The 11116-nt window shown below is 44.3% G+C and overlaps 1 protein-coding gene and 1 long non-coding RNA gene across 9 annotated transcripts in view; one reads left to right on the forward strand and one right to left on the reverse strand.

Moving 5' to 3' along the window:
• The window catches only part of LOC132321766 (F-box only protein 15-like), a 36100-nt gene extending 29950 nt beyond the window's left edge, over positions 1 to 6150 (reverse strand). For 4 of the 8 annotated variants that reach the window (XR_009484883.1, XR_009484881.1, XR_009484880.1 and 1 more), the window contains exon 1: positions 3933 to 3971. Coding sequence is in view for 4 of the 8 variants with exons in the window: in XM_059835204.1 (XP_059691187.1) it covers positions 3933 to 4099 (167 nt within the window). In the remaining 4 variants the exon portion in view is untranslated. Of the gene's footprint in view, positions 1 to 3932; positions 4525 to 5794; positions 5833 to 6112 lie in introns of those variants that run through there. The other 4 variants (XM_059835204.1, XM_059835207.1, XM_059835206.1 and 1 more) reach the window with 2 other exon arrangements.
• A 177-nt stretch (positions 6151 to 6327) lies between these two features.
• On the forward strand, positions 6328 to 10700 carry LOC132321740 (uncharacterized). Its single transcript, XR_009484865.1, has 4 exons — positions 6328 to 6397; positions 7258 to 7380; positions 7760 to 7848; positions 10403 to 10700. It is a non-coding gene; the product is annotated as an uncharacterized LOC132321740 (long non-coding RNA).
• Positions 10701 to 11116: the final 416 nt, after the last annotated feature.

An 11116-nucleotide genomic window follows, 5' to 3' on the forward strand; every position in this document is an offset into this window, starting at 1 on the left:
CTGTTTCATGATATCATGAGACATTCAAGAAGAGAAACAAGCATTTTGTGAAATCAGGAAGAAAATACTTCTAGTAAAGTGTCAGGAAAGACAACTTTGCAGTCTTTCAGTGCAAGCAGGATGCAAGTTTAAATGGGAGACACACTAAAACTTGAATTAATTAATAAAATTTAAATTTTTATTTTGACTAATCCTAAGTTACACAAAAGCATTCAGTCAATAATTCTCCACTGAAACACAACATCAATCTGTGTTTTCAGCTTTCTACAAGCTTTTCTTTCAACACATTTTTCATTAAGGAGATGAAACGTGGCCAGCACAACCACAAGTTTGGGGGTTTTTTTAGGGTTGGGGAGGTGGAACAAGATGACAGGGAGTGTTTTAAAGTATTTGGAAGGAAAGGAAAAACAGCATCTTCAGCCCTTTCAAATGTACAAGATACAATCCTAGATCATCCCGCCTCCATCATACTGATCATCCCTCCCAAAACAAAGGATCATTCACATGGAGTAGTTCACCTCTGCTCCAGCAGCAAACACACTCATCACTAAGTGACAACACTTCTCCTTCCTCTCTCTCTCTCTCGCACTTGGGTTCCACCAGCTACAATCAGACAACCAGCTAGATTCTGCCCAAGAAGTAATATCTTTCCCTTCCACTCCTACGAAAACTTTTCAATTCAGTTTAGCAAGCAAAATGCCCACAAAAGGCACTGCATGACATCTATCAGATGGCTGCCCTGTCAGGAAAACCTAACCATTCTGAAAGCACTCATCTTGTAATCATTCTCCTTAATGCCAGGAAAACACTTTACCTCCTCACCTTCAAATCAGAAAGAGATCAAAGGGGCATTTTAAAAAAGTGTAATTAAGACTAAAAACATTCAACAACAGCTTGACAGCTCTGAACATTCACCCCAAAAAACTGAATTATGCGACTTGTCCCATATTGTTCCCTGTCATTTCGTATCCATATGCAGCCAGCTGTCCAGCCATATATGCACCATCTGAATTATTGTGAGAACATCCCCATGTACGAATCCAGATTTTCTGAGCACCAGGAATAACGCTGATAAGTAAAAATTAACGAAGAAGTTAAAAGAGGAACACGCTTCCCCATCAGGGCCACTGAACAGACTCAATTAATTGTAATTCTTCAACTATAAAATAAGCAACACAAACAATAACGACTCCAAAACAGGCAGGGAAAAACATTATAATTATGTGAGTTTAGTGGAGCGGGTAATAGATCTGGCTGGGATAGAGTTAACTTTCTCCACAGCTACCTGTATGATGCTGTGTTTTGTATTTATGACTAAAACAGTGTTGACAACACACCCGTGTTTTAGCTATTGTGGAACAGTGCTTGCACAGCATCAAAACCTGCTGTTGCCCACCGTGCTCCACCCCGCCACAAGCAGGCTGGAGATGGACAAGAGGCTGGGAGGGAACATGGACAGAATAGCTGACCCAAACTGACCAAAAGGATAATCCATACCAGATGACATCATGCTCAGCAATAAAAACTGGCGGTTTGGTCCTCCCAAACGAACCATTGTTCTGAGACTGATTGGGCATCAGTCTGCTTGTGGGAGGTGGTGAGCAATTGCTTTTGCATCCCTTGAAGTTTATCCTTACTCTTGCCTTCACTTAAACTGTCTTTACCCCAACCCACAAGTTTTCTCGCTTTTGCTCTTCCAGTTAGCTCCCTCAGCCTACTGAGAGGAGGGCTGAGCAAGTGGCTGGGTGGCTGCTCAGTTGTTGGCCAGGGTCAAGCCACCACAAGTGGCAAGAAAAGAGTTTTAGAATGGAGAATGTACAAGAGCTGTAGGATAAGAAGAGATTCAGTACGCGGCAGTTGTATTGAAAAAAAACAAACCAAACAACTCACTTTCTGAAAATGATCATTTAACAAGGGATCTTCAAGTGACTGCACTGAAATGAGGCCACCAGCAAACAGTTAGAGCTAAACTGCAGCCTTTTGATATTATGGCACTCATTGACCGGAGTTCCCTCCATACAAGGCACCTTTATAAATTCTTAACTTAAGCCTGCCACCAGCCACACTAACATCTGAAAGCTCATATCCCAACCTTTCTGGGCTACAGAAGCAGCATGGCAGATGTGCACCATGGAGCTGGCACACACAATGGTTTAAGAACCAACAAAAAATTCTGCAAGAAGCTCTCACTGAAACTCCCGGGATAACTGTGCCAATGAGCTAAAGATGCCAGTACAAGAACAACAGACATCCTGCAACACCATCCTTTGCCCTGCCCACATCTTTTCTCTTTTCTCCTCCCCCACGCTTCTTTTTTTAAAGCTAATTCCCCTAGCTAGAAACAAAAAATTGTTGATGGCACATTAATGATCATTAGACATGTGCAACACGTGTTGCACATGTACAATGTATTTAGCATTCCTACTGTCTAAACAACGTACATTCAATGTGCATTCTTGGGTCAAAAACACTAAAATACAGCCTGTTAAATAACATACAGTATTCTCCTGAATACTTCGGAGAACGGAGTGCTAGTGTCAAGTATCTATAGGCCACCGGTTCGGCTGTACACACACTCCTGGCAGAATGGGGCTTCACATAAAGGTGGACTGTTATGCTTATAAAAATCTCTTTTGAACACTAATGAGAAACCAAAATCGGGGGGGAGGAGGAGCAGGGGGTGGCACCAACCAAAATCCAGATCTCTGAAATGCAGTAGAAACTAGACTCGATAACTGAGTTCATTTATACTTTGATCAATTCCACTGCAGCAGAAAGTTGATTCTGCTCTTAGGGGAATCACAAGAAGGAAAAACACAAAAGATACGTTCCATAGTTACTGCATACGATTTCCACTGAAATAAAACAGTAAGTTCAAAAGAAGTCTCACTATGTCACTTGCAGGAGGATGTACAAACAACAAGCACAGCCTTTGGAAATCCCAGGTTCCAGAAGCCAGGTGGAAAGACTGAAGCAAGGAAGATGTACCCTTGGTGGAAGAGGGTCAGGTCAGGGAATACTTCAGCAAACTGGACATACCTAAGTCCCTGGGCCCTGATGGGATGCACCCACAAGAGAGACAGTCCAACAAAGGGCCATGAAGATGGTTAAGGGACTGGAGCATCTCTCCTAAGAGGAGAGGCTGAGAGAGCTGGCACTGTTCAGCCTGCAAGAGAAAGGCTCAGGGGAAGCTCATCAATGGATATTAAATACCTGAAGGGAGGGTCCAAAGAGGACAGACACAGGCTCTTTTCAGCGGTGCCCAGTGACAGGCCAGGAGGCAATGGGCACAAACTGAAACACGGGGTCCCTCTGAACATCACGAAACACTTTTTGACTGTGAGGCTGACTGAGCGCTGGCACAGGTTGCCCAAGGAGGTGGTGGAATCTCCCTCTTTAGAGATATTCAAAAACTAGCTAGGCACGGTCCTGGCCACCTGGCTGTAGGTGGCCCTGCTTCAGCAGGGGCTTTGCAGAAGATGACCTCCAGAGGTCCCTTCCAGCCTCAAGCCTTTCGTGAGTCTCAGGATTTTATTCTTATTTCTCATTCCAGATGGCACAAGGCTACTCCAGGACTGCATTTTGAAGAGCTCAGCTTCTATTTAGGTAATTAAGGTGAAGCAGACAATTTTTCAGGAATGTTTTACACATACGAGCTGAAGTAACAGGAACCATTTTTCCAGTCTGATTACTCCATTAATCAATATCTCAGTCATAACTGATTTCTAGAGAAAGTTTGTCTAGGACAAGAAATCTGCCCAGGATTTATTGTTCATTATCACTACATTTTATAAACACTATTTTACTCATTTTTATCTTGTATTCAAATTTTACACTATGAGATAATGAGAACTTCCACCTTATTTTTAGAAGCTGACAGTGCACACAAGATATGAGCAAAGCAACAAGATAGGGTTGATGGAAGAATTTACCTGTCACTTGGGGGATCATCGTCTGCCCGAGTATTTTTTTGTGAATTGCGTTTTCGCACTTTTGGAAAAACATTCTTTCTTACAAACTGCCGATCACGTGGCTTCAAATCTTCTGCTGACACGGTATCTTCAATAGCTTCAAGCACTGGTTCACAGGCAGCAGGCATCTTCAAGAAGCATTAGAGAAGACTGATATTAGCAAGCATTTGAATACAAAGCCAAGGCCTAGTATCTACTGCATATGTTCTCATAAAGAAAAGTCCGATGTATTTCTACATATACCTGCGATAGATCATATAGATGAGGGAAGGTGAGCACATAAAAACAATCAACTATCCAGAGATATTTCCTGAGGCCCTCTTCCCCCGAGATCTCAAACACAGGCAGGGAGAAAGCCACAAACCATAGAGAGGGTTGTTTGGTTTTTTTTTTTTAATAATCTGTACCTTGCCATCTTCTAACTCAAAAACCCTGCAGCTCCTCTGACGTGACATATCCAAGATACAAGTATTCTTAACCATGTCAGGCAGCACAGTGGAATAATGAGTTCATGTTATGCGATAGATACGCTTCCACTCACATCACAGAAGAATGAAAGACAGAGCATTCACACGCCTCCTTCAGAGGTTCTTCTGGCTCTTTTATTTGTGTGCGGAAAACAGGTGCACAGTATTTCAATGTCTTCACAGTCATAGAAATCATAGAAAAGAAAAGAAATCAAACTATTCCTAGAATTCCTGATCCCACAGGACTTTCATCTGAATTACTTCATTCATTAGGACAGCAAAAGAAAAATTCCTGTACCACCTCAGGTACAAGGTGTTAAACAACTACACCTAGCTAACATCAAATAGCTAATTATCCTCTGGCTCATATAATACATGAGAAAATCATTAAAATCTATTTATATTTTCCACAAGAAAGTAAATATACATGCATCTATAGCTCCCAGCAGATCTCAAGATCCAGATCAGTTTTCAGGAAAGGAAAAAAAAGTTATTTACTAAAGGAGCCTGTAAAAAAAAAAAAGCTATGCATTAATTACACGCCTCACACTGTGCTGTGTGTAATTCTTCATCAGAATAATGTCTGATTTAGCATTGGACACTTGGTTTTGTACATGTCTCAACAGTTTACTAAGGAAATCACACAGGGGCATTTCACAGAGTTTACAGGGAAAACACAACACTTTCCTAACTGGCAGTGAAGAACAAAAGAAACAAGGCTTTAATTTCTTTAAAACCAGATTTCAGGAACAGAAAGCTCAGGCTACTGGCAACACCTCAAAGTATTTTGTACAAACTGAATTACTCAAGGACATAAGAAGTTAAACACCTATGCACTTTCCCCAGTGTGAGTCCTTCAGTCAATCTTGCAAAGTACACTTCAAAATCAAACTTCATATAACTTTTATAACATTTAACTTAAAAAGGAATATGATGATGTCACAAAGAGGATGCATCTGACAAAGACATAGAAGCGTTTAGCATTCTTCTAGATCAAAAATCCCAGGATCTCTAAAAAGGCCACAAAGGATGAACCAAAATAAAAAGCTGTGGAAAGTCTAGCAATAAAGAATATTGGGGGGGGTGGGGGGGGGCAACATCTCTTACACTACTTTATACTGTTGTAAATATTCAGACTTTTTAAATCAAAATATGATTATATACTTTATACCACGAACAGTGTGTACAAATAGGTAAAGTTATCAACTCAATACAGGGAAGGAAAAAGTTTTGATTTGTTGTTTTTTCTCTCTTCCAGAAAAATACCTGCTATAATGGAGCAGCTGCAAAACAAAGAAGCTTAGTTTATTTCCGTGGCCCCCAAAAGAACGAATACAGCCAAAAGAAAAGTCATACCTTTTGAAGCAAGGTCTAAATCCTCTTGGAGAATAATCCTGGGGAAAAAAAAGAACAAAAAGACATGGCAGGAACGAGCAGAACTGGTGGACAGAGACCCACGAGGTGGAGGGGGGAGGGGAAGGGGGAGGAAGAGGGGGGAGGGGGAGCGAGAGGGGAGAGGGGGGAGGGAGAAGGGGGAGGGGGGAGCGAGAGGGGGGAGGGGGAGGGAGAGGGGGGAGGGTGGAGAGGGGGATGGGGAGGGAGAGGGGGAGAAGGGGAGAAGGGGAGGGGGGGAGAAGGGGGGAGGGGGCCTCCACGGCGAGCCCCGGCTCTCACCCCGCCGGGCCCCGCACGCCCTCAGCAGGGCTCCGCCATCGCGGCCGCCGCGCCCCGCCTCAAGCCCCCGCGCGCGCGCAGCAGCGCCGCGACGGCGGTCGGCAGCGGCCAAACCGGTGCACGCGCTCTGGGACGCAGCCTCGCGAGAGAGAGCGCGGCTGCGCCGCCCGGCGGGGTGGGCAGCGGCAGCGGCGCGGCAGCGCGGGCCTGCCCGTCCCGCTGCGCGACCGCCGAGGGGTTTGCCCGCCGGGCCGGCGCTCCCGCTCCTTTCGCCGGTGGAGTGCCGTACGTGGGGGAAGAGCAGAGCTGAGGCCTGGCCGGAGCGGGGCGGGGGAGGGCGCGGCGGGCGCTAGGGCCGTAGGAGCCCTCACGGCTGCTCCCGTGGCCGCGGCGCCGGGCCGCCGTGCTGGGAGCGTCAGCTGTGGCGAGGGGGAAGGGGAAGTCGTGGAGCTGGAGAGGGGGTGTCCTCCGGCGCTGCCATGGGGTGTCCTCCGGCGCTGCGCCGTGGCTGGGTTTGCAGCGCAGATCACCGGCGCCGGGGCATCTGCCGAGCGCCAAGGCCACGCGTCCTCCGCGCTTCGTTTCTCCGCATCCTTGGAGACTCACCTCCGTTTTGAGTGAAAACTAGGTCCGGCAGTAAAAGCCAGTTAAAGCACTTGGATTCGGAAGTTTCCGCGTAATGACGAGCTATTGATGCCTGCCATGCCCACAGCCCTTTTCTTTTTAATCGCTCATTTCCTCAAAATACAATGCTGGTAGCAGCTTTTCTGTTCAGTCAGTCTGGAAGATGTTGGTCCAAGGATTTAATATTAGATGGCTAAAGTTTCTGGCATTGTTTCCCGCCAATATAGGGCTAGTAGCAACTTTTCTGATTAATGTTTTGGAAGCCATGAGTCTGGCTGTGGATGGGTAAAGCCAGGGCTCTGAGCAGACAGATTGTTAAAGGTACTGCTGCCTTCTTGATCAGCGTGTTCTAGAGGGCAAGCATAATGCTATTGCTTTTTTTTTATATACACAGTTAACCTAAAAAGATTATTGATACTGCCTCTTTAACATATTTATTTTATTTTGGGGTAGCCTGCTTTGGGGTGTAAAAATCACCATTTCTTGTAATTGTGTTTCAAACATGAAGTTTCTCTCTTTAGAAGGAGCCTTTGGAATCATGATTCTATTCTCCAGATAGCAGAGGATGGTCTCCCTCGAACTGGAGGAAGAGTGAATGAACGCCCTGAGCGTATTCCATGCTAGGCCTATCGGTGTGCCAGCAGGTAAAACTTGGCAACTTCTACCTGTGATATCGCTTCCCCTCCCTCTCCTTTTTCTTCAAAACTGGGTCTCACTTTATGTCACACTGACCTGACAATGTTCACAGGCAAAAAAGGGATAACAATCAGAACAAAGTAACAGAGATTTGAAGAGGAAAAACTGGGACAGAAAGTAACAAGCACTTAATTTAAATCAATCTTTAAGAACAAATCATTCTAGGCAGGACTGAGCACTATTAATATCACCCTGGCCTCATGATAGAGTCGTCCTTACAGCTTAAGATACATTTGCCTTTGTGATTGATCTTTGTTTAAGCACACAAGTACTTTCCAGAGGTACTCTCAGTGGGACTGAGTGATGTGTAATTCATTATTTTTGCAGCATTTTTAGCCCAGAAGAAAGTGGAGGAAAACATCTTAACATCAGTAGCTGCATTGATCTGCTCTAGACAGCCTCCTTCATAGTACGGGGTAAGTAGTCCTTGGTATGTCAGTAACGACAATCAGTATTATAACTGCTTCCTGATAAGGTTAGCGAGTCCCTTCCTTCTCCTTTTCAGTTTTCTAGGTATTTCATATGCAGTCCTTGACTTAAACTTCTCTGTTCTGGGAGCACGGCACTGCACTACCCCCCAGTTATCTCGACTAGCCAAGTGTTACCGCTCTGGTTAAACAAAACTGGGCTGACATCAGTGCTGTTTTATGGTTGACTCAAAAAAGCAAAGCACAGATAGCTTGCTAGACATATCCAAAAATCTCCCGATGGCCGAGACTGACAAAACACCACTCGTGAAGGGGAGGCAGTGAGCTCCAAGAGCAGCTCCCAGGCAGGAATAACCTGTGAGTCCCATACCTAGTGACATAAACAGGCCGTGCTGATCAGTTTCAGCATGATCCGGCGGAGTCCTTACTTTGTCCCGCTGCCAAGAATTCATAATATCAAGCAGCCCTTGTGCCAGCACAGTCCTGTTCAGTCCTAGGATGTGGCCACAACATGGAAGACATCCTTTAAGTGCTTTTGAAGCTCACAAATCTGAATTGCTTTGTAGCATATTCGTAATACATCAAGCTGCACACAGACTGCTGGTAGTGCAGCAGGTAGCAAGGGAAGCAGATGATTCCCTACCATCTCTCGACCGCAGGAAGAAAGCTTCTCTATACCCACCTGGGAAAACTGCTCTTGAAGAGACAGCAGCTGGCAATACCAGTTCCAGTACTGGCCTTCTATAGACGGGCAATATACATGCTCCAGTTCCTTGAATGTCCAAAGAAGAGCTTTAGAATACATGCTTTCCAAGTTGCCGGCATACCGTACTTCCTGCTGAAGAGGGGTGGTAGGCTCGGAGACACCGTTTGAAGTCATTCCAGGTTTTTGCAGGAGTTGGAAAATACAAAAACTACTAGGAAAATAAAATACAAACCTCAGTTTTAGCTCATGGTTAGTAGAAGAGAACATCCTTAGTTGTTTTAGAGCATCTCAACCACTGTCCTTAGGGAAGGGAAACAGCCAGGGAAGTGAGGGCCCAATTTTTCCATGACAACCTTCTTCTCAGATAACTAACATGCAGTTCTGGGTGGAAAAGTAAGTGGGAAGGCATGCAGGAAAAAAATGGGGAATCCTAAGATTCCTCTTAGGACAGTCCTGATTCCAAGATAGAAGAAACTGGATTCCTTCTTCTATTCCTGCAATTTAGGAGAATTTGGCTGGTCGTTTGTCAGCACCATTCAGCGCCCTTCAGAATTGAGAGCAACCCGTTTTTTTCTGTTAGCTGTGCCACTTTCTCCCTGTCAAGTTTTAGAAAGAAAAAAGTGGGTAAAGAAGCTCCTGAACGTAACAAAGGCAAAGCATTCTGTTGATCTTTGCTCAGCTGTAGAGTAATATCCAGGCAGCTTTTGCCTCAGCAAGGAAAGGAAAATGGGGAGATGAATTCTATTTGTTTATGCTTTAGTTACTACCACTCCATGACTTTGCTATAGCTGCTCTTGGTTCACTTAACCTTGAGAATTGTTGGCTCCAGGAACACCAATGGCATGGTGCATTAACTGTGTTACACACAGGAAAAAATCAGCGTATACTGCTAAATTTGGTGCTTCTAAACATGTAGCAATGTCTCATGCCAGAAAAAGTACCTTACATATCTTTCGTACTTTCTTTCTACAGCAAAAATGTCCATCTCTGCATCAAGACAGTGGTGTAACTGACTCTTTCAGGTATAAGTCAAAAAAGAATAGAAAGTGATGGTGTCTGTCATTTGTAGGTGGACAAGTTCTCACTGTAGGTTCAAGGGCAGGAACACCGCCCCCCCCCCCCCCCCCCCTTTTTTTTTTTTTAAACTCCTCTCCTGTGTGTAAAGGAGCATGTAGCTGCCTATCATTCAGGCCAGTTTTGCCCGATTTCTCAGAATTCCTTTCCATCTGCTGGCAGCCAAGGAATGCAGCGCATACGGGCCCCAATAAAGCCTCCCTGAAAGTAATATTTGTACGCTGAATAATGTTGAGGTACACTGCGCTAGCTCAGGGGAGCAGAACTAAGTAGTTGAACGGGCTGGTTTTTTTCCTCCTGCAACTCAGCACATCCCAAGTTTACAAAGCAGCTACAGAAAGCAGAGAGAAAACGACAGGAGAAGTGGCAATCAGTAGCAGATTCTAAGGGTGAATAAAAAAGTGCTTATGGCAGCTGTGGAACAGAGAAACTGCAAACAGGCCAGGGAGCTATGACAGCCAGGACAGAAAGAGGACATTTATTGCTGTCTCTGCTTCAAAGGGAGAGCACAGTCCTCTAGCCCTCCGTTACTCTTTATTGGAAATGTACAAGAACAGAGGATCTTCTCTAACCTTCCTTTCGGTACTGCTGGGTGCAGAAGTCAGAGTAGGGACAAGTGCATAAAGGGCTGCAATAGTAGCCTTCTCCTTGTGTGCGTAGAAGATGCAAGACAGATACAACTTGCTCAGAGGCGTAACATTCAAGCAAACAACCATATTACTGTGATTTTATTACCCTGATAGTTTTTTTTTCTTTTACTAGTTGATGGCCATGCATCTGGAATGGTGGCAGCACCAAGACCAGAAAGGGAGTACAAGTTTGTAAATGCATGTCTGGTGCAAGAGACTGCTGGAGATGACTCAAGTAACCAGAACTCGTTCTTTTCAAGGCTCCTATTAGGAGACTTCTGGAGAATTATCAGTAGGAAGGTTAACGAGTTCCTCAACGATCGCTTTCATGTCATTTAATCCTAGAATAACCCAATTTCTATGAAGTTTGCAAGAAGTCTGTTCATAATTCATGTGGGGGGATAAATAAAAATAAACCCGTGTTATCCCAACCTCTGGATCTCCTACTATGTCTCTTTACATGTGTCTTTTATTCTTGTTTCACTCTGGCTTAAAAAAAATGCTGAACTTCTTGTTAGCATAATAAAAAAAAGGGGTTGAAACATACCTGGTGTCAAAGGAGTGTGAGCACTGATAATGAAAATAGTACCAGCTGGGTTCCAAGAAGCAGCATGATAGGCACCAAGAGTAAGAATAAAGAGCTGTATACAAATCTAAACTCTTTAAAAAATCCTTTTTATTGATTCATTACCATACAAAATTTATTCAAATTACATCCATTTGAAGTGGTGAGATCACAGCTAGGGAACAGGTCATACTTTCATAAATCGACTTACAAAACCCACCATAAAAGCTTTTTTTGGTTGGGGTTTTTTTTTACAGTATTTTACAGAGGGTTTTTTTTAAA

The sequence above is a fragment of the Gavia stellata genome, unplaced genomic scaffold, assembly GCF_030936135.1.
Source record: "Gavia stellata isolate bGavSte3 unplaced genomic scaffold, bGavSte3.hap2 HAP2_SCAFFOLD_44, whole genome shotgun sequence".
Classification (NCBI taxonomy): Eukaryota; Metazoa; Chordata; class Aves; order Gaviiformes; family Gaviidae; genus Gavia; species Gavia stellata.